Raw genomic sequence first — 24,221 nt, 5'->3', positions numbered from 1 at the left:
ATGGAGCGATACAAAGGCATTATAACATCCTCATTTTTGTTTTCCATTCCTTTCCTAATAATAGCTAGGAAGGTATTATTAACTATGTTCTCCTTAATTAATTCTAAATCCCAGCGAGTAGATTTACATGCACTGGGCCATATTCTATAACTATTCATGTAAATTTTGGAATGGCCATTTCTCCTTCTATAAACACACCCCTTTTTGCCTGCACACGTTAGAAGTTTGACGCACTTTGTTACAGAATATGCTTAGCGAGTTGTGTGCCTAAATTCTAATCCGTGTCAATGAGTACTCATTATTGCTTGTTAAGTGCTGTTATCAGTGCTTATTAGCTTATTAAGCCAATTAAGTCGTGCATGTTGTTATAGAATCCGTGCCGATTTCAGCAGGATCTCTAGGCACACTATATAGAATCCGGGGGTCTATGCAGGAAATTTCTCTGTCCCTAGATGACTCACAATCTTAGGGGGACTTTTACTAAGGTGCACTAAGGTTTTTAGCTTGTGCATCTCTGCATTTAGCGCTAGCTGATTTTTTGTATGAACTAAAAATACTAGTGCACCTTAATACTAGTAAAAGACCCCCCTCAGTTTTTGTACCTTGGGCAATGGGAGGTTAAGTGACTTACCCAAGGTCACAAGGAGCTGGAATGGGAATTAAACCCAGATCACCAGGATCAAAGCCTACTGTACTAGCCATTAGGCTATTCCTCCATAAAAGAGACATAGACCCCCACCCCAGATCCACCCCCCAAGAGCGCACAACTTTACCCCAACTCCACCCAAACTATTTTCATATATTTTACATGCATGGGCAATCACATGATTTTATGAAAGCCCTTTTCTGCATGTAAAACAGGCTTTATGGGTGGGAAATACAATACGAAAAAGGATCTGCTACTGATAAATGACAGGAACTTCCTCCTACAGAGGCTTGTCTTCAAGTTAGCAGGAAAAAAGGCCTCAAAGAGCTTCCAGGTCTTCAATTGATCTGCGGAAGCTACGCCGGGTCTCAAGACCCTACTTTCATCCTTGGCCAAAAAAACCTGCTTTGCGTTATTTAATTAACAAAATTGCTTGTGGGGCATGTGGAAGCTGGGTGGTAGTGCCAATTATGATGCACATTGGACTCGCATAGGCGCCTACATGCCTTAGTAAAAGGGCCCCTAGGTGAAGTGTGCTGTTTACACCAGCTGGTTGTTCTGCCCCTGACACAGCCAATATTCCTGGCAAAATATGGCCATTTCGGGCACAGACGGTGGATAACCTGGGAGCCTTTTACTGACTAATGGACTGTGGTTTTTTACCAGATCTGCCTCTTTGTTGATACTGTGTGAAGACACCAAGGGCTAAATTCACTAAATGGCACCCAAATATGGATGCTGAAAAAAAATGAGTGCTAAGTGCTATTCTATGAATGGCATTTTGAGTTGGCCACCATTTATAGAAAAACGCTTAGCGCTGGGATCCACGCCCAATTTTGGGCATGAGGATTTACACCAACTGAAACCTGGTATGAACCTTCGCGCCTAAATCTGCCGTATTTTATAACACTCCGCACAAATTGCTGAAATGCCTCTGACCTGCCCAATAGCCACACCCTTTTTGGATCTACATATAAAAAATTAAAAGCATGCATCTTTATAGAAAACAGACTATGAAGATGCACTCATAAATCCAAATTGTTGCCAATCATTATTCAATTAAATTGCATGTGCTATTTGGGCACATATGCATTTTGAGTGTCATTTATAGAATTCAGGTCAGTTGTCATATTTGTCCCCTTTGTGTTTGCTGCAAACTGTTTTATCATTTTAATTTTGAATATCTTGCGTTTTTGAAATTCCCTTTTAAGATCCCAGTTGTAAAGTCATTGATGCAGTGGTCTGGCTTGAAAAAATAATCCCCATGGAAGTGTCACTTTGCTCTTTTAGGAGGTCTTTTACTAAGGCGCCCTGGCATTTTTAGCACACGCTAAACGCTAGAGACACTCATAGGAATAATTGGCATCTCTAGCACTTAGTGCACACTAAAAACGCCAGCACACCTTAGTAAAAGGCCCCCTTATTTATTTATGTTTTTAGTAATGGGATTGGATATAACTGCTTCTCTGTGGTACAACCAAAGCAGTTTACATTTATTATATGGAGGTACTTTTCTCTGTCCCTGATGGGCTCATAATCTAAGTTTTTGTACCTGGGGCTATGGAGGATTAAGTGACTTGCCTGAGTCACAAGGAGCAGCAAGGGGACTCAAACTCAGTTCTCCAGGTTCTCAGCCCACTGCACTAACCATTAGGCCACTCGTCTTGTGTCTATGAAGGTGTGCTGTTGTCTTGACGCATTTTACCGATGTAGCATCTCTTTTCATGTTTTTCGCATTGGATCATGTGTATTACATTCACAGAGGAAACTGAATGTACTGTGTTAATTGTCTTTCCCAGGTGGGTACATGTACAGTTCAGTGCTATGTTCTAGCATAACTTGCAGTATGGTATCTTGCAAGGTTTCACACCCATACAAAGAGGAAATTCACAGCAGTTCTACTGACTAATAATATAGAACTTAGAGTTGAAGATGAAGAAACTTGGAAAAGGCTTATAACCAGGATTATTGGAGGATGACTTACTGAAAGATAGATTCTCTGCTCTTCCAGTTTTAACTTTCCAGCGACCAATTAATTTGAAGCAAAAACTAGCAGGAAGTTACCTTCAAATAGAAACATAAAAAGAAGAAACTGGCACAAAACCCAGCAAGATACTTTTGTTAATTTAGTAGATATTTTCCAGAGGGGAAAATATTTGATAGGCGGTATATCAAATATTATTAAAACTTGAAATTTAGAGAGAAATGCTACCTGCATGAAATAGATCAGAAATTAAAGCTCAAGGATAACTGGTCAGCCTTTAGCTAAGTGCCAGTGCTGGGCACTGTGATGTAGATGACCAGGGTTCAATTCTTGAGTGAAGTCATCCATTCATTCCCCAGGCTGGCAGCAGATGCCACATCTTGAAGGATATGTCTCAGTCTTAGAGCTCTGTCAAGCGCTTCAGAAGCAGGACATTGTGCTCAAGACTACTGCTGAAAGTACTGGGCTAAGCAATCTGGCAGGAGCTATAAATTTGGGGGGAAATCCTAAGGTGGTTGCCAATGAAAGCTCATAGGGGGCAATTCTATAACCGGGCATTTCATTTATAGAATGCTAAAGTATCCTGGCACGGGCATGCCTTACATTTACATGCCTGCAGTTATACCAGCCATAAAGCTGAAATACAGCCGGGACACGGATAAGTTACATGTGTATATGAGAGCCCCACCCACTGTCTGCTCAGGCTCCACCTATATGGACACCCATACCTCATAAACATATATTGCCACTAAACATATAGAATCAAAATACCCTTTACAGTAGACCAAAAATAGACCACAACCCTTCAACTCAACAGGATAAATGAAAGTCTTAACAGGAAATAATGTACTTATCTCAGCAGTCCTCCAACAATTTGTAAGGAAAAGTCCATCCATAATCAGTATATCAATCAGTTGAGTCACTTGTGACTAAAAAAAGGTTCCAGGGGAGATCCGGGAAATTATAGACTGGCGAGTCTGACGTCAGTGCCGGGGAAAATGGTAGAGGCTATTATTAAAAGCAAAATTACAGAGCACATCCGAGGACATGGATTAGTGAGACCAAGTCAGCACGGCTTTTGTGGGGGGAAATCTTGCCTGACCAATTTACTTCAATTCTTTGAAGGAGTAAACAAGCATGTGGACAAAGGGGAGCCGGTTGATATTGTGTATCTGGATTTTCAAAAGGCGTTTGACAAGGTACCTCATGAAAGGCTACAGAGGAAATTGGAGGGTCATGGGATAGGAGGAAAAGTCCTATTGTGGATTAAAAACTGGTTGAAGGATAGGAAACAGAGAGTGGGGTTAAATGGGCAGTATTCACAATGGAGATGGGTAGTTAGTGGGGTTCCTCAGAGGTCTGTGCTAAGACCGCTGCTTTTTAATATATTTATAAATGATTTAGAGATGGGAGTAACTAGCGAGGTAATTAAATTTGCTGATGACACAAAGTTATTCAAAGTCGTTAACTCGCGACAGGATTGTGAAAAATTACAGAAGGACCTTACGAGACTGGGAGAGTGGGCGGCTAGATGGCAGATGACGTTTAATGTGAGCAAATGCAAGGTGATGCATGTGGAAAAAAAGAACCGGAATTATAGCTACGTCATGCAAGGTTCCACATTAGGAGTTACGGACCAATAAAGGGATCTGGGTGTCGTCGTCAATAATACACTGAAACCTTCTGCTCAGTGTGCTGCTGCGGCTCGGAAAGCGAATAGAACATTGGGTATTATTAGGAAAGGTATGGAAAACAGGTGTGAGGATGTTATAGTGCCATTGTATCGCTCCATGGTGCGACCGCATCTTGAGTATTGTATTCAATTCTGGTCGCCGCATCTCAAGAAAGATATAGTGGAACTGGAAAAGGTGCGGAGAACAGCAACTAAAATGATAGTGGGGATGGGATGACTTCCCTATGAAGAAAGACTAAGGAGGCTAGCCACCTTATAATCGAAAGAGAAAAACGCCTATATTCCGACCTAAATCGGGAGATGGACGTCTTTCTCTCGCGGGTGCCCAAATCGGTATAATCGAAAGCCGATTTTGGGCGTCTTCAACTGCACTCCGTCGCGGGAACAAATAAAGTTTATGGGGGCATGTCGGAGGCGTGGTGAAGGCGGGACTGGGGTGTGGTTATCGGCCGAGCAGAGATGGGCGTCTTTAGCTGATAATCGAAAAAAGGCGTTTTTACTGCGATTTTGGGTCACTTTTTGGACCCTTTTTTTTCACGAACAAGTCCCAAAAAAGTGCCCCAACTGACCAGATGACCACTGGAGGGAATCGGGGATCACCTGCCCTGACTCCCCCAGTGGTCATTAACCCCCTCCCACCAAAAGAAACCCACTTTACAAACTCTTTTTGCCAGCCTGTATGCCAGCCTCAAATTCCATACCCACCTCCATGACAGCAGAATGTGTTCTATCCTCTGACAGCCTTTCCCTGGTTCTGATGTGACTCTCAGGTGAGTGTGACACCTTTTCTGTTAAGGGCACTGCAGAGTAACATCAGCAATGCATTGTGGTGGGTGTAGGGTATTGGGCTCCGTGATTCCACTAGCTTGTGTTACATGCTCACGATGTTGGTAGTTGGTAAGCTGTACTCCCATGGTGCTTTTCCCTCTGCTTACTGGGTCAGAGTGTGCCCTGTTGTGTTTCCGGTAGTCCATGAGGTAGTGGCCATTTTTGTAAGCCAGTTTTAGATCCCGGTCATGTGTTAGTCACGTTATAGCACTTAGTTCTTAGCTTGAATGTTGCTGAAAGACGGCATTGTACACCATTCTGCCAGCTGGGGCCTACTGCTAATCTCAGTACCAGGGAGACTCTTTGCCAGTTGGGCACAACCTCTGATCTGCAGTTAACTGTGAGTAAACGTGCTTATTCCAATAAAGGACGTTTTCGGAGACATTAGTCCTCAGGTGTCAACTGGTGTGCCAAGGTTATACAGCAGCAACAAGTCCTAAAGGCCTGCGTGTATGCAGGTCCCTGGAGCACTTTTAGTGGGTACCGCAGTGCACTTCAGGCAGCCATACTTGGAGTGAATCAGTGCTCATTGGCTCATTTGCAATTATACACATAACTGCACTTAAATGTAGTTCTGTCACCTTAGTACAGAAATCCTTTAGCACTTAACTGCAAGGGGATGTGGACATGGGGGGGTCAGGGGCGTGCCCAGCACATATGTGCCAAGGTTATATAATATAGACAGTTATGCACACAACTCCAGCATTTAGCTGCAGACATTTACATGGTGCAAATGCCCGCGCCTAAATGTTGGTGAGAAAATTCTAATTTACGCTATATTATATACATAATTGCCAAAATAGAATTTGCACTTACCACAACACCCCTGCACCTAAGTTTAGTACTGAAATACCTGCAAAGTGACTTCACCTAGGAGAGCTATAAACATATGCATGTAAAATCCTTTCTCAAATTAAAGAGATGAAGTGAGGGAATCTGAAGCACTAAAGATAATCTCAAAAATCAGTCCCTGAGACCTAACCACAGTCTACCGCAACGATATCAAAGACCACAGAAATGTTCCCAAATCTGTGAAGATCAAACTGCTTGTGCTTCCAAATTCAGTGAGAGTTTTTTGACCATTAAGATTGATCTGACTGGGGTCTCTACTTTGTCCCGGGTGAACCCTGTTCCTCCTGAGGAAGGCAGGTGGCGAAATATGGATCCATATTGAGGATAGACTTTAACTTGAGGATTTTATTGCTGAGAACAGAAGATTTGGTGAAACTTTTCATCTTTGGAGTTTGAAAGAGGAGGAGGTGGTATCCCTTTTCTCATATAGCCTTGATCAAGGAGGCTTATTTTTGGATATCCCCGAACAAATGATAATATTTTGGTTTGTTTCAAGCTACTTCGAGACAATGACTTTGGAAGCGCACAAACAGTTTGATCTTCACTGATTTGGGAACATTTCTGTGGTCTTTGATATTGTTGTTATAGACTTTGGTTAGGTCTCAGGGATCGATTTTTCAGATTATCTTTAGTGCATCAAATTCCCTCATTTCATCTCCCTAGTATGATAACAGATTTTAAATGCATGTGTTTATAACAGTCTGAATAAATGTTTTTGCATATTCTATGAATATATTACCAGTAACAAAAATGTTTTGAGTTCTAGTTTATGGTTCTGGTATCTATATTTTGATTTGCCCCTATAAGTTTAGTTCTAGTGATAGCCTAGGAGTGGCTAGTTCTGATTGAGCTCAAAGCCCAAGAGCAGGAGGAAACTGATGGATAAATATAAATCTGCAGTAAACATGGAAACAAGACGATGTGAAACTGAATTATTCAAAGCAACCTTTCACAGACGATCTATTTTTAATTCACTTGCATTGCCTCCCAATGGGGCGATGAACTGAATTCAAGCTAGGGTTCGGGGGTCCTTTTACAAAGGCACGCTAAAAAATGGCTTGCGGTAGTGAAGGCGCGGGTTTTGGGTGCATGCTGATCCATTTTTTAGTGCGCCTATAAAAAGGGCCTTTTTTTTTGCTAGAAATGCATGTGCAGCAAAATCAAAATTGCCACATGTCCATTTTGGGTCTGAGACGTTACTGACGGCCATTGACCTAGCGGTAAAGAATCCAAGCAGTAATGACCTATGCATGTCAAATGCCACTTGGCGCATGTCCATTATGTGCCTCAGAAAATAAAAACTATTTTTCAGATGCACGTAGCGGACGCGCGCCAAAATTGAAATTACCGCAGGGGCCACCTGGTAACCGGGCAGTAAATCCAATTTGGCGTGCGTTCGGCGTGCATAGGCACCTACACAGCTTAGTAAAAGGGACCCTTGTTTTTTTAAACTGCTTTTGGGTGAGAGCCCAGGTTATTTGCAGAGGCTTATAACATCCATATGAAGCTCCTGTCGCTTTGTGCTCCTCATGCATTCGGGATATGCTTGAGTAGGGTACATGCTACAGTTTTTGCAGTGTCAGGCCTGCTGTTTTGGAACTGCACTGTGAAACTAATTATTTTTAATTCTGTAAAATGCTGAAAGGGTTTTCATTTGTGAAGGCCTTTGGTATGGTAAGAAGTGTGTGGGACTGAGATCCGGGGACCCTGGAAATAATTTGTCTATTTTAGTAATTAATGGTGTTAGTTTGGGAGATGTTTTAATTTTTGTATTGTTGTATGTTTTGTGATTATGTATGTTCTTTGTATGCTACAGTACATGATATGAGATGTATGACTTAGAAATTTTAATAAACAAAATGAAAATCTATTGGTCTGATTCCCCTACCTAAAATGATTTATATCACCAGTAGCAAAGTTTTAATATGGTGTTTCCTAATTCAAGGTAGGAAAGTCAGTCCTTAAATACAGGACACCTGCTCAGCACTTATAACCCAAGTATATTAAGGCTGCAAAGCTATACGTTTTTAAAGCATGACTCCCTGTAAACATTCAACTGTAAAGTTAATTAAGATTAGATCTTACCTTTCCACTGAAATGATGAAATGACTTTGCATGGCATTGAATTTAACTTCTAGGTTCTTCTCAAGATAGTTGCTTAGCTTTGATGCTTCACTGGTTTTATAAATACTGCATGTGGTTTATTATCTGCCTAATGGAAAAATGGAGGCATGTCATGAGTCTTCTTAATACTATTAGCTCTGAGACATATCTTGAGCCCAGCAAGCTCCTTGCTAATCATTTTCCAGGGCTTGAAGGCTTTTGGCCTCCACACCAGGATGCCAACCATTTGTACATTCTTTCTTTATGGCCTTTATTACAGATCATCAATTTTGAGTGCATTAAGAAAGGGTTTTTTTCCAACCACCAGAAATATCTGCCAAGATCTCCTATTTTTCCCTTACATACACTAGCTTAAGTTTAGTTAATGATATCCTATTAGGAGGGCTTCTGACTGTGAAACAGCAAAATATGGAGAGTACACTGATGCTTTCATCTCAGCATTTGTAAGAAAAAGTTTCTTTCTCACATAGCTACATTTCATATTTTACTCAACAAATGGGCCCTCCTGCACCATTTTCTACATATTAAAGAGGTAACTTTATAAAGTGTTTTCAACGTATAAAGCATCTATTCCCTGTCAGCAAGCAGGATTGAATTAGGCACACTGGTGGGTGACATCATCTGCGTTCCCAATTTGCGTGTGCAATTTAATTGATTAATGAGCCAACTGGGAACTAATATTCAATTATCAGTGCTAGTCGGCACTAATTAAAATTTGTATGCACGTCTTTAGGTGCCAGGATCTGCACATAAATTTTACACTTGGATCCGAAAAGGGAGCACGGCCATAGGAAGGACATGGGTGGATTAAGGGCATTCCTGGAATTTCCATGGAGTTTTATAAAATAAGGGAGATCCACGCCTAATTTAGGCATGAGAATTTACAACAGGTTTTACTTGGTGTAAATCCTCACGCCCAAAATTGGGTGCAGATCCCAACACCAAACGCTATTCTATAAACAGACGCCCAACCCTGAGCTAGACTACTTTAACACAGCATATGCAGGATGCAAAGAAAAGACAATAAAATCACTGCAAACATGTCCAAAATATGGCAGCAAGGCTGATATTTTAAAAATCCAAATATGAAAAAGCAACCCTACTATTTGTAATGTTCCACTGGCTACCAATCAAGACAAGATTATTCTTCAAAATAAGCACCCTCATCTACAAAATACTAATTGAACTGTCCCCTGAATATATGCTAGACCTGATCGAACTATCCTCAAGAAATGCAAGCCCAGAAACCAGAGGATACCCGCTTCTCCACCTACCCAACTGTAGAAACATAATCTAGAAAATCATCTACACGGCCGGATTTAGCTACTTTGGCTCCAATGGTGGAACCAGTGGCGTTCCGAGGGGCGCTGACACCCGGGGCGGATCGCCAATGCGCCCCGCCCCCCCCCCCCCCGTGCAGCGTGACTCCCCCGGCGAAGGGACACCCCCACCCCGGCGAAAGAACCCCCCCAGGTGCACACTGCTGGGGGGGGGGTGCCACGCACCTGTCAGCGTCGTTGGTTTCCATGCTCCCTCCGCCCCGGAACAGGTTACTTCCTGTTCCGGGGCAGAGGGAGCATGGAAACCAACGACGCTGACCGGCGCGCGGCACCCCCCCCCCCCCCCCCCCAGCGTCGTTGGTTTCCATGCTCCCTCTGCCCCGGAACAGGTTACTTCCTGTTCCGGGGCAGAGGGAGCATAGAAACCAACGACGCTGACCAGCGCGCAGCACCCCTCCCCAGTGGCGTGCACCCGGGGCGGACCGCCCCCCCTTGGTACGCCACTGGGTGAAACTCAATACCCAAAGCCATAGGAAGCATTGATAATATTAAGAATATATTATGAAAATGATAGGACCCCCAGCTCAGAAGGGAATATCAAGAGCTAAGCATTAAAAATGTGAAATTGAGATAATTTTAAGACGGAACAGGACAGATGCATTTTACCTAGTTACAGTTTGCTGACACTTGCAGAATTAACAATTTCAACAAGCTTAAGTAATTACCTCCAGTTCAGAAAAGAACTGAAAATCTACCATTTTAAAAAATTCTATAACTAAACACATAAACTGCAGATGCTCTACAATACCTTCTATAACAAGAAAAAGCACAGCTGGGCCTTCAGGATTGAGAAAAGTAGTCCTTTTAATTCTGAAAAGACCCGACATGGCCCGTGTTTTGGCATAAAAACACCTGCCTCAGGGGTCCAGATTGTTCTTAGGGATAAAATGATACAAGATTGGAAAAACCAACCAGTTAGGATATATCGCCCAAGGCAATAATTGTCCACGCTATCGTGCAGAACGCCATCGGTAAAAAAAACACCAATTCCTTCTAACTGAAAAATACTACTGTAACTTCATCTAACTGTAAAATTGTAAGCCACTTTAAACCAAAACCTGTTTTTGGAAAATAGTGGGATACAAGAATGCATAAATAAATAAATATAGAATAGCGCTTAGCACTCATTTTTATCAGCACCCAAATTTGGGTGCCATTTATAGAGTTGAGTCCTAAATGTTTCTTGTGCCTTGGTACTGCCCATGACCTGAAGGAATGTAAATGTTTTGCCAAATGTCACCGAAGCATGAAGAGAATGTCTGAATCATCTAAGAGAAATTTGGACTCTGAGACATTGCTTCTGGAGAAATCTTGCAAAAAGACCTCTTCCATGCAGAAACCGCCTACTCCAGCTCAGACCAGTCAAGAATCTTCCATGAAGAAGCCTTCAGCTCCTATGTACAATGAGAGTAAGAATCCAGTCACCCAAAGGGCAAATGCCCTTGTGGTATCCATGTTCACAATGTTTTCACTTGTATCAGCTCCAGCCAAAGTACTGATGAAGCACAAGTAGACTAGCTCAGATTCTCCTACCCATATGAGGAGATGCTTGGATTCGCTCCCTGCACAGGAACATCAGGACAGTGCCAGAACCTGTTTTCTATAGCTGCTTCGCACTGTGAACGACCAACATAGACCGTCCTGCCACTATACTATCCACTATACAAAAGTCTAAACTCAATACATGGTGTTGGCCACAGTAGCGGATGAGTCTTTCTCATCTACATCTTTCTATTTTCATGCACATTCACTCTGTTTTCTGAAAAGATGTTTGCAGATTTTCTGAAAGGACATTTCTAAAATACATTTCATGTTCCTTCCCTGCCTCAACCTAACAAACCATCCCATTCAGTCTTACTCCTGTATACAGAGCAAACTATTCTGATCCTGTTATCTCATTATAATCTTTTTCGGATCCAGAGCATGATGTGCTCATTTCCTTCTTCCATCTTCTCCAGACTATTTAATTTAAAATAGAAATTTACCCCCCCCCCCCCCCACAATTCTATATAGTGTGCCAAAAGTTAGATACATAGTAAAACATAGTAAATGACGGCAGAAAAAGACCTGCACGGTCCATCCAGTCTGCCCAACAAGATAAACTCATATGTGCTACTTTTTGTGTATATCTTACCTTGATTTGTACCTATCCTTTTCAGGGCACAGACCGTGTAAGTCTGCCCAGCACTGTCCCCGCCTCCCACCACCGGCTCTGGCACAGACCGTATAAGTCTGCCCAGCACTATCCCCACCTCCCGCCACCGGCTCTGCCACCCAATCTCGGCTAAGCTCCTTAGGATCCATTCCTTCTTTATGTTTATCCCATGCGTGTTTGAATTCTGTTACCGTTTTCATTTCCACCACCTCCCGCGGGAGGGCATTCCAAGCATCCACTACTCTCTCCGTGAAAAAATACTTCCTGACATTTTTCTGCCCCCCTTCAATCTCATTTCATGTCCTCTCGTTCTACCGCCTTCGCACCTCCGGAAAAGGTTCGTTTGCGGATTTATACTTTTCAAATATTTGAACGTCTGTATCATATTACTCCTGTTTCTTCTTTCTTCCAGAGTATACATGTTCAGGTCATCAAGTCTCTCCTCATACATCTTGTAACGCAAATCCCTTACCATTCTCGTAGCTTTTCTTTGCACCGCTTCAATTCTTTTTACATCCTTCGCAAGGTACAGCCTCCAAAACTGAACACAATACTCTAGGTGGGGCCTCACCAATGACTTATACAGGGGCATCAACACCCCCTTTCTTCTGCTGGTCACACCTCTCTCTATAGAGCCTAACAACCTTCTAGCTACGGCCACCACCTTGTCACACTGTTTTGTCGCCTTCAGATCCTCAGATACTATCACCCCAAGATCCCTCTCCCCGTCCGTACCTATCAGATTCTCCACGCCTAACACATACAGTACATCTCCCGAGGATTTCTATTCTCTAAGTGCATCACTTTGCATTTCTTCGCATTGAATTTTAATTGCCAAACCTTAGACCATTCTTCTAGCTTCCTCAGATCCTCAGATACCAATTAGGTGCTGAACCTTTGGTGCTCAAATGGAGGTTAAGCACCACAATGGGACTGAAACAGCATTTAGGTCCCCTTTTACCAAACTCCAGTTAAAGGGGCCCTGTGGTACTGTCGGTATGTGGATTTGCCATGCACTGAGACCCCCTTTTACGGCAGATGATAAAAGGCTTTTTTTTTTTAAGGGAAATGGCTCTGCGATAAGTGAACCACTTGTCATGCGGTCATTTCCCAGGGGAGCCCTTACCATCACCCATTTAACAGGCAGTTTAAGGGCCTGTGCTACCCTGGCGCTAACCACTGCCCGATTACTGCCAGGTAAGCCCCCAGCACTACAAAATAAAAATGCATTTTCTAGCACCAGAGTTGGCATGTGGCAGATGCTGGGACTACCGCCAGGCTCCTGTGGTAGCCCAGCAGTAGGCCCAATTTGCTGTGCGCCAACGTGGCGGTAGCCCTAACACCCTTTAGTTAAAGGGCCCCTTAGGTACTTAAGTGGACCTATGCACTGTTCTATAATTTGACACATTTCTAGTGAGTAATTGCAAAGGGAACGTTCACATGGGAATTGCATGGGCGAATCATAGGCATTCCTCCTATGTAACCCTCCCTTTCTTTCCATCTGCCAAGGCAGTTTTTCTGCCTTCTACCTCTTATTTCCCTCCTTGATGCTCTCCTTCTCCCTTCACTTCCTCTCTCCCAGACATTCCCTCTTTCTCCTTCTCTTCCTTTCCACCCCCAAAGGCACTCCTCTCATTTCTTCCTTTCTAATCCCAAGATACTGTACTCTTGCTTTCCCTTCCTTCAGCTCGCTCTCTCTCCCTTTCCTTCCTCCAAGGCACATTCTCTCTCTCGCCCCTTCCCTAAACCCTTCTTATCTATCCTCTCCTTATCTTCTCACCCCTATAGCACAATTACTCCTATGTCTCTTCCTATGAGCCAAGGCTCTTTAGGGCTCCATGACTCTTGAGCTCCCTCTTTGAGTGCAGCACCACGGCAAGACCTGGCTGCCTTCTAGAACAAGCATTCACAACCCAGTTTTTCAGGACCGCCTGGCCAGTCAGGTTTTTAAGATACCCACAATGAGCATGCATGCAAACAGTGAAGGCAGTGCATAGCAATAAATGTTATGCATATTCATTGTGGTTATCCTGACTGGTCAGATGGGTTGGGGACCTCTTTTCTAGATTTCCCAAGGCCACATACATACTCAGGGAGAGATGATGAGGGCAGTGTGCACATCTGCACTAATACATGTGCACATCACCCACCAATAACAAAGCAGCCTGCACTATCATCCTCTACTATATGTTGAAGACCTTTCTAAAAGGGTGGTGTCTCAGGCAAAACCATTCAATTTCCTTAAAATGTTTTCCCTAAGCACACAGACCAGTATAAGGTCACCCAATGACTAGCTATACAGTTAGAATAAAGTCTCTGGACAGGCACACCAAAATCACTCTGAGAAAATGAATGATGGAGGCTCCCACATATAATAAAAACTAATTTATTTGACCCTCCCCTTGTGCATACATATATACATTAAAATGGTTATGAAACTAATGAGGCAGACTGTCCATAAAAATAAAGTATGACAGTTGCAAAAGGTATCAAAATGCTCAAAGTATATATGGTCCTTGGTCTCCTTTGAGGTGGGCGCTCTCCTCTAGTCCCCTACACTTTCCTTTACTGATGGACAGGTGTTTCACCCTCTCTATTACTTTAGAAGTGAATTCTCTGCTCTGATTTTTAGCAGACCAATCTCCTAGGTGATAATCAGACTTTAAGGCATGGAATATACCCTGGTCTCCAGATCTATCACCCTCCAGTCACACTCCTTTCATTCACTGCTGTCTTTCAGTGCTCCAGATATTTCCTTTTCACCTCACCATGACTGATGACTTTTAATTCCCAGTGTTTTATCTTACGAATAAGGAGGTCAGGGTCTTACCCAGGACTTACCCAGGTCTTATCTCATGTGTCTGCAGCACTCACCATTTCCACCACTCTCCAATTTCAATCCTTTCCCACCATTTCCACCACTCTCCAATTTCAGTCCTTTCCCAGTCAGGACTATAAGCTAGCAGCAGCTTCAGTCTGTTTCTTTTTCATGAGGACAGGATCATATCTCCCCGTGATCTCTCCTTTCTCTTCTCTAAGACACACTGTGCCTCAAGGATCAATTGTGGACCAGATTGACAACTCCTGATTCTTCGAAGTCTTATAGGGGAACTAGCCTTTATTTCTCTCAGTAAGCCTCAGATGACAGCTGAGGACCAGACTGGCAGCCCCTGTGCTTCTTTCTTCTCTTTTGTAGCCCCCAGAGCAGGAAGCCGTGGTTCAGATGGGCCTCAGCATGAGCAACTCACTGCTTAAGTTCTACAAAGAAGGAAGACAAGGCTCCTCCCTCAACTTTAGGTATTTATACTTCACTCCAAAAACTAAGGCTCCAATGCCATTGGGTTATTTCCCAGAATAGACCACCCCTTCATTAATTTTGACTGGCCTAGTCGGGAGTAGACAGCTGCATTGCGGGAATCCCGCAGAACCCACAAGATTCCCACATGTATGGAAGAAGTTCCACGGGGTTGCTGCAGGGATGAAAGAAGTTACCATGGGAGTCCCGTGAGGATGGAGGAAGTTGCCATGGAATTTCCATGGGAGTTTAGTCAAAATCTCTGGTAACTCCAGAATGAGGCTTGTAATGCAGGGAGAGAACCATTTGGCGCACTAGAATGCGGCTTGGAATGCCCAGAGAGGCACCTGGAACACCAGACTGAGGCTTGGAACTCTCATTGGATGAATAGTGAATACCATCCAAAAAAAAAACCAGGAAAGGATGTTGGGGTTGGGAGAAAAAGAGGGCTGCAAGCAAGTAAATAATAGCATCGACTCCTGTGGGTACGGGTGGAGATGGAGGAGATTAATTGTGGGGATGGGTGAAGATGGAATGGAACTTAGTGGGGATGGGTTAGATTCTATTGGGGATGGGCGGGGATGAGTGAAATGTATCCTATACTGTTTATTGTAAACCACATTGAACTCAAATTTGTTTGGAATAATGTGGGATATAAATGTCACAAATAAATAAACTCTCTGGTCTGGAGCAGGGACTCAGAATACTCCTCCTGTTACTGAATAGGACGTCACATTGTGGTGTTCTGTGGTGGAGGAATAATCTAGTGCAGGTATGGGCAACCTACGGCCTGCAGACCAAATGCAGCCCGCTATTGAATTTTATGTGGCCTGCAAACCAATGGACAGTGTATACAGAAATGTCATTAAATAGAGTTTTGGCAACTTTAAATACTATATTTCACAAATATTTTCAGAATAGCCACTGTAGCAATTTGTTTCCATCATTTTTTGTTAAATGTTTACTTATTTATCAAAGAAGGTCTATGGAGCTCTGTGCATTTCCAGTTCCAACATAACATAATCTTGCAGCCTGCTAGGTATAGTTCTGACATTCATGCAGCCCTCTGTGCATAAAGGTTGCACACCCCTGGCCTAGTGATTACAACATCAGACTGACATCCTGAATTTCATGTCACAGAGAGCCTGAAAACTTCTTCCCAAGGCTGTTTCCCACCACTTTTTTTAAGTGACTCATCACTTCTTCCTGGTTCTCTCCAGGCCTCCCTTTCCCTCTGAAACTGTGTGGGAAATTGTTAAGTGAGAGGTGCCGCCAACCCGCAATCCATTTTGCTTTCCTATAGCCAAATCTAATTTGGCATTTCTTCAATACTTTCATCTATCAGAGATGCCTATAAGCAGCAGAGAGACACCAGCTAAAAGCTTAAAGAAAAGCTGAGCTCAAAATGTTCATCAATTTACAGAGCCCCCCAAAAATCAATAACTATTGAAACATACGCATTAGGTGGTTAAATAAGTATGCCGACAGAACACAAATATTTTACTGCTGGATTTCTGCAAACAACAAAGAATGTACTGTATACTGATCTCATTTACCTTAAACAGAAACACTGCTGAAGTTTAAACAAAATAATTTTTTTAAAGACTCCCAGCAGCAAATGAAAGTTCTGATTTGCTTTTTTTTTTTTTTTAGTTCCAATATTTTTATTGTGTTTTATAAATGATAACAAATGGCTAAAATAAAGCAATTAGCCAGCTTAACAAGTTAACAGTAACAAGCATCAGCATACATGTTCAAGTTAGGGCAAGTCCGGGATTATTTCGATAACAGATTTGCTTTTTTCTCCCCCAAGGTGCTAAGCCTGCCCCTGGGATCTGCTTTGAAAGAGTGAATTCTGCTGGGGATCCTTATGGCAACTGTGGCAAGGACTCCAAAGGTTCATTTACTAAATGTGAAAGCAGGTAGGAAGTATGCAGAAAAATAAGATGGTGGCAGTTTCATAACATGACAAATATTTGCAGAGCTTTTTTTGAGGGGGTACTTGGGGGTACTGAGTACCAGCACCTTTTCCACTGTCTGCTAAACCTGACCCATGGTTCTCGTATTTTAATGAAAGAGCTCAGGTTCTACATACAAATTCTGCCTTGTCATAGATTCTATGACTGGTTGCAGGGGTCCTGGCTATTATGGGGTGAGTTCCTCAATGATCACTCCACCCCAGAAGGGTGGCCTGGCATTTGAGTACCGGCACCTTTTTTGCGAGACAAAATGCACTGAATATTTGTATAAGCTTTTGAACAAGTTCTTTTTCTCTCTTTTCAGAGATGCAAAATGTGGAAAAATTCAATGCCAAGGGGGAGCAAATCGACCTGTAATTGGTACCAATGCTGTTTCCATAGAAACCAATATCCCACTAGAAGAAGGAGGCAAGATTCTTTGCCGTGGCACTCATGTTTACTTGGGTGACGACATGCCTGACCCTGGACTGGTTCTTGCAGGCACCAAGTGTGAAGATGGAAAAGTAAGGCCTAAAAATATTGAGGCAAAATATACCAATAAAACCAAAAGATCAAAATATCCTAAGAAACCGACTTTCCTATGTTTTAAAACCCTTTCTTTTCTCTTGCAGTAAGTCTAATTCCTTTGCATCACCGGTCATCAGCATTGTAAATTCCCTGTTCTTATAGTTCAGATTTCACAGTAGTAGCTTCTGACCTGGCTTAGTCACCACATACAATATAAAAAAACAAAAGGTGACAGCAGATATGGACCGCTTGGGCTTCACAGGCTGCACTTTTGTACCTGCCTCCTGCACTGTCACAAATCTCACATGATCCCTCTGCTAGTGAGCTTCCTTGTGAACCAATTCCCTAAATTAGGAGCTAATATTCACATGCACCTTATCCCCCAGATTCTATAAACGGTGACTAAAGTTGTGCACACAAATCAATGCGAGTAGCTGATTTGCATGCACAACTTAATTGCTTAACAAGCTAATTGGCGCCGATAATTTGCCACTAACAAACAATTATTGGCACTAATTGGCATTAATTAGAATTTACACCCTTAACTTTCTAAGTGTATTCCGTAAAATGGTGCTTGTAAATTCAAACACGCAGATCTTAAAAGGTGGCATGGCCACGGGAGGGGCATGAGCGGATCATGGGCATTTCTAAAAATTATGCGCACTGTTATAGAATATGCCCGATCTGCACCTAAGTTAGGCACAGGACATTTCCACCAGGTTTTAGTTGATGTAAATAGTCACACCTAAATTTTAGTTGCGGGAATGGGCACTATGCATATTCTATAAACCGTGCCTAACTTTAGGCGAGGTTTATAAAATAGCGCTAAGTGCATTTTTTTCAGCGCTGACTTTTTGGCACTATATCCTATATAATAAAAAGCACCTCCAACATTCTGAAGCTGACTCTGTGGCACTGTGGCAGTGTAGGGTTCGTAAGTCTGTAGTTTAGCGTTTCATTAGCTCTCACTGTCCCCGCCCTTACGTCAAGGAAACGGAATGCTGCATAGTTGCCAAGCAAACAAACGTGACGTCACAGGAATGAAGAACCAATCAGACAGAACGGAACTTGGAGGAGGGAAGTGAATTGGATTGAATCTCTAACAAACAATCATATACAGGGAGGTACGAATCTCAGTGGAGGCAAGTGCACAGGAAGGGAAGACAAACATTTAATCACTTTGTCACTCACACACACACACACACACACACACAAAATCACTCTGTGTATCTCTCTCTTACACTGTCTGTAAAACACACTGTCACTCTCAGTCTCTCACATGGGCAACTGTATGTTGCATTCTCACGAGTAAGAAGATCTTCTGATGTGATTGTTAAACTGATTGAAGGGCCTGAACAAGGAAATCTTTTACCACATTGTAACACAGTTTACACAAAAAATATTGTATATAAAGAAATCTTACACATGTAAACAACAATTATATTCAGAATACAACTGTGGAAACATTAATGGCAGGAACTCATTACATTGCTAGTGCCCGTTTCATTGCATTAAGAAACGGGCCTTTTTTACTAGTCCTATATAATAATTCTCACCTCCAGCGTTCTAATGTGCCTGGTACCGTGGCTCCCTCGGAGGTGGTCTGCTAGGCAGTTTAGAATGCACTGACGTCAGTGATTTCACTGACAGCTGATTCCCAGGCAAGGGGAGGAGTAGGGAAACACACGGAGCGTGTTTCCCTACTCCTCCCCCTGCCTCCCAATCAGCTCTCAGTGCCCCCCCTCGGCGCAACACCTAAGCCCCTCTGCCCCGGCGCAGCACCCAAGCCCCTACCCCCCCTTGATGCATCACCAAAGCCCTACCCCCCCCCCCTCCCCGGGCACATCAACTCCCTCGCCACCCGCAGCCGCCAATACTAACGCTGTCTAGCCGCTGCTGCTTCTCCTGTGGAGCAGCAGCGGCCGATACAAAAAGAAAAAAGCCAAAAAAAGATTTTTAACCTGAAACGCGGCTACGTAGACAGCCATCTGGCATTGGCTGTCGTCACTGCAGCCGCTCCTCCTCTCCCCTCCACGTCACTGCCCCTGCAGGAAGACCCCGGAGTCAAAGGGTATTTCATGGGTGTTCTGAAATTTACATGCCTAGTTATAGAATATGGCCAGTGGCGTACCAAGGGGGCGGGTGGTGGGGGCGGTCCGCCCCGGGTGCACGCCACTGGGGGGGTGCCGCGCGCCGGTCAGCGTCATTGTTTTCCATGCTCCCTCTGCCCCGGAACAGGAAGTAACCTGTTCCGGGGCAGAGGGAGCATGGAAACCAACGACGCTGACCGGCGCACAGCACCCCCCCCAGCGGCGTGCACCCGGGGGGGGTTCTTTCACCAGGGTGGGGGGTGTCCCTTCACCGGGGGGGATCACGCTGCACGGGGGGGGGTGCATCGGCAATCCGCCCCGGGTGTCAGCGCCCCTCGGAACGCCACTGAATATGGCCCAGTGCGTTTAAATCTTCACGCTGGGATTTGTGCTGTGTTTTCATTGGTGTAAATAGATGCGCGTAGATTTAGGCGCTGAAATATCAAATAAGCGTATTCTAGCATCAGTCCTAAATCTAGGCACCGATTATAGAATACACTTAGGCACCAATATATAGAACCTACCCTGTGCGCCTAAATGGTTACAATGCTAGCATCTGTGCATGTACATGCCAATATTCCACCTAAGATCTATTTTATAAACATTAGCATGTTTTTGGAAGGGAGAATGTATAGATGGGTGGGATATGGGAAGGCTGCCACTTGCACACATAGGGGGAAATTCTATATATGGCACCTAAAAAACCTGTGCTGCAATCAGTGCCTAGAATACATTTAGTTGATATCTCAGCATCTAAAACTACACGCATCCATTTACACCAGTGAAAATATGCCAGCCTCAAATGTCATACTCAGCTCCATGACAGCAGTATGCAGGTCCCTGGAGCAGTTTTAGTGGGTGCAGTGCACTTCAGGCAGGCGGACCCAGGCCCATCCCCCCTACCTGTTACACTTGTGGTGGTAAATGTGAGCCCTTCAAAACCCACCAGAAATCCACTGTACCCACATCTAGGTGTCCCCCTTCACCCATGAGGTTTATGGTAGTGGTGCACAGTTGTGGGGAGTGGGTTTTTTGGGGGGGTTGGGGGGCTCAGCACACAAGGTAAGGGAGCTATACACCTGGGAGCAATTTCTGAAGTCCACTGCAGTGCCCCTAGAGAGCCCGGTTGGTGTCCTAGCATGTCAGGGGGACCAGTGCACTACGAATGCTGGCTCCTACCACAACCAAAGAGCTTGTATTTGGTCGTTTCTGAGATGGGCGTCCTCGGTTTCCATTATCGCCAAAAACTGGGGTCGACCATCTCTAAGGACGACTGTATTATCTAAACAAAAGATGGACGCCCATCTTGTTTCGATAATACAAGTTTCCCCTGCCCCTTCATGGGGCCGTCCTGCGAGGATGGCCCCAGGAAAACTTGGGCGCCCCTTTCAATCATGACCCCCACATGGCCTATCCAGTCTGCCCATCCATGCCATCTACTCTCCCTATCACTCCCTTAGAAATCCTATGTACTTGTCCTAAGCTCTCTTGAATTCAGATACTGTTTTTGTCTCCACCACTTCCACCGGGGCACCGTTCTATGAATTCACCACCCTTTCCGTGAAATATCTCCTCAGGTTACTTCTGAGTCCATCTCCATTCACCTTCATGCCCCCTCATTCCAGAGCTTCCTTTCAATCAAAAAAGACTAACCTCCTGTGTATTTATGCCGCTTAAGTATTTAAATGTCTCTATCATATCTGCTCTCTCCTGCCTTTCTTCCAAAGAATTCATATTGAGATCTTTAAGTCTGTCCTCATACGCTTTAAGATGAAGACCACTGACAATATCAATATAATGGATGCCTAGTTTCCATTATAGATTAGGCATCTACCATGTGTCCTTGGGGTACCTAATTAGAGGCCCCCGTTTATGTGAGAATATATAGTAAGGCCATTTATTTAAATGTCACAATCAAAACTAAAAAATAGTTTGATACAGAAAGTGTCAGCACCGAGGGCTCATAATATAGAAATTGAGGGGCCGTTTTACTAAGCCATGTAAGCATCTACACGCACCCAATGCGCGCCAAAATGGAGTTACCACACAGCTACCGAATGACTCTTGCTGTAATTTCATTTTTGCCGCACAGCCGAAAAATAATTTTTATTTTCTGATGCGCATATCGGACACACGCCAAGTGGCATTTGGCGCACATAGGTCATTACCACCCGGTTACTGCATGAGACTTTACTGCTAGGTCAAGGGCTGGTGGTAAGGTCTCAGACCCAAAATAGACATGCGGCAATTTTCATTTTGCTGCACGTCCATTTTCGGCAAAATTTTTAAAAAAGGCCTCTTTTACAGGTGGCACAGAAAAATGATTCTGCGCACGCACAAAACCCACACCTACTCTACCGCAGGTCATTTTTCAGCGCACCTTAGTAAAAGGACCCCTTAAACATTCCACACAGGTATTCAGATTGACAACTCTAAATATACCAGTTTTATATTCAGGGCTCTGTTTACTAAGCTGTGCTGTAGGGCTGCTAATGTTTTTAGTGTGCGCTAAAAATTAGCGTGCGCTAACACTAGAGACACTTGTAGGAATATATGGGGTTCTCTAGCATTAGCGCGTGCTAAAAACGCTAGCGCACCTTAGTAAACAGGGCCTGAAGTGTCTTAAGAATGGTATGTACCAATAAATGGTGACTATATAAATGGCAGAGATTGTAGTAATCAGAGCACGTACTCTGTATGCATGCAAACCAATGCAAGCGCAGAGTAATTTCCTTCCTCTCTTTCCCTCCCTCCAGGGAACCACTGCTCAGATGAAAAAATCCCTGTTGTCTGCCGCATCTGTTTTTTTTTTCCTTCTGACTGTGACTATTATTCATGTTAAACAAAACCATATTCTTTAGAACTAAGTAAAGCTTCTAAATATCTCTGATTGTGACCCAGCATGCTAATAACCGTTTCCGTTTTAATAGTATCTTTGTCAACTTGAATTTAATAACTTTTCATTACTGTCACTTATGCAAGCTGTTTAAACACGCATGGCTCATACTGCTTCCACGAGGTGCTAATAATTTTTGATCTCTCAACATTCAGCTCTATCAGTAGGGATGGTTTTAACTTTCTGAAATGATTATAAAACACATAGCTGTGCATTTGATTACTATGCCGTTCTGTTTTGTAAGTTGCAGCTTAAGAATGTTCCTGAAAGCTCTTTTCTCAGGCACGTGGTAATTTGTAATTTAATACAAGTAATAAATAAAAATAAATCACAACATAGAAAAAATAACATGATACCTTTTTTGATTAGCTTTCGAAGGTAACCCTTCTTCCTCAGATCGGAAATAAGGAAATGTTGACAAATATCAGAATACATAAATGAAACACAAAAACATTCTCACAGGAAGAGGGAGGAGTAGGATAGGTGAGCTGGGTGGGTGAGAGACAGAGAATGATGGAGAGAGTGACAAAGCAGTAGACCTTTATGGTTATAGTGGGATAGAAAGCCCAGATCTTTAAGTCCTGTCTGGTGGGTGTCAAAATATTTCATCATTTGTGAATTGTCTTAAAATGTCCTTTCAGTATTCATACCATAAGATAATTGATGCAGTGTTCTGGTTTTGTAAAGTGCTGTCCCACAGAGGTGGCATCCTAGTTGGCACTGGAATGTTTAATATTGTGTCTATGTAAAGTGAGCCTCATCTTTAGCATCTGGCTTGTTTCTCCAATATAGCACCCTTCGTCATACTTTTTGCATTGAATGATATATACCACATTTGAGGATGAGCATGTGAAGGAACCCCTTATGCTAAATGTTTTTCCCATGTGAATGATTGTGGGATTCTATGAGATATGCTGGCGCAGTTTGCAGCTAGGTGCCATTCTCTTCTTTTTAAGCTTGTATTGAGAGTTTGCTTTTCACTAATTTCTGTTTCAAATCTCTTATAAATATTCTGATATTTGTCAACATTTGCTTATTTCCTTATTTCTGATCTGAAGAAGAAGAAGGGTTACCTTCAAAAGCTAATCAGAAATGTATTAAATTAGTCCAATAAAAAAGCTATCATCTTATTTTCTTTTCTCTGTTTTGATTTATTTCTATTTATTACCTGTAAAGGTGGACTAACATGGCTACCACACCACTTAATTTAATACATGAATTGATCATTCTTCCTTCAGCCAAAGACTTGCAACACCTACTTGTGGCTGGCCTAGTGACTCTGTGGTCATGCTGGGCTGTTTCCTGCAGAAGGGACCGGGGGTTGATTCCCAGCTAATGTATTTCATTTCAGCATTTATATACTGCTTAGACCTAAGCAGTTTATGGCTTCATTTACAGGTACTAGGTCTGTCCCTAGTGGGCTCCCAATCTAATTAGAATATTGTACTACTGATGTACCTGGGGCAATGGAAGGTTAAGTGACTTGCCCAGGTTCACATTGGAGCACACAGAGAATTGAACCTGGTTCCCCAGGATCTCAACCCACTACCAACCATCAGGCAGCAGCGGGAATCAAGCCCCGTTTCCCAGGTCCGCAAACTGCTACACTAACCATTAGGCCATTCCTCCACTCCTTCTTCCTCCTCCAGGTCAAACAGCATTGGGGATACAGCAGGGGTAGCATTAGCATTCCTAGGAAAAGGAGGAGGGTGGTCCTAGTCAATGCACAATGCAGACTACTAGTGGAGAAGTTAAGGTCCATAGTGACAGAATTCAAGAAGGAGCCCTCATTTATGCCTGGACTAAATTAAGGTGGGAAGGATAGAAAAGAA

At 43.3% G+C, this 24,221-nt stretch overlaps 1 protein-coding gene across 1 annotated transcript in view; it reads left to right on the top strand.

Annotated features, from left to right (window-relative positions):
- ADAM12 (ADAM metallopeptidase domain 12) overlaps positions 1-24,221 on the top strand; it is a 659,141-nt gene that overhangs the window by 575,909 nt on the left and 59,011 nt on the right. Inside the window, exons 15-16 of the mRNA XM_030202952.1 lie at positions 16,731-16,839; positions 17,201-17,399. Of these exons, the coding sequence (XP_030058812.1) occupies positions 16,731-16,839; positions 17,201-17,399 (308 nt within the window). The remainder of the gene's footprint in view (positions 1-16,730; positions 16,840-17,200; positions 17,400-24,221) is intronic.

Source organism: Microcaecilia unicolor, chromosome 5 (assembly GCF_901765095.1).
Source record: "Microcaecilia unicolor chromosome 5, aMicUni1.1, whole genome shotgun sequence".
NCBI lineage: Eukaryota > Metazoa > Chordata > Amphibia > Gymnophiona > Siphonopidae > Microcaecilia > Microcaecilia unicolor.
This window is presented reverse-complemented; position numbering and strand designations above follow the sequence as displayed.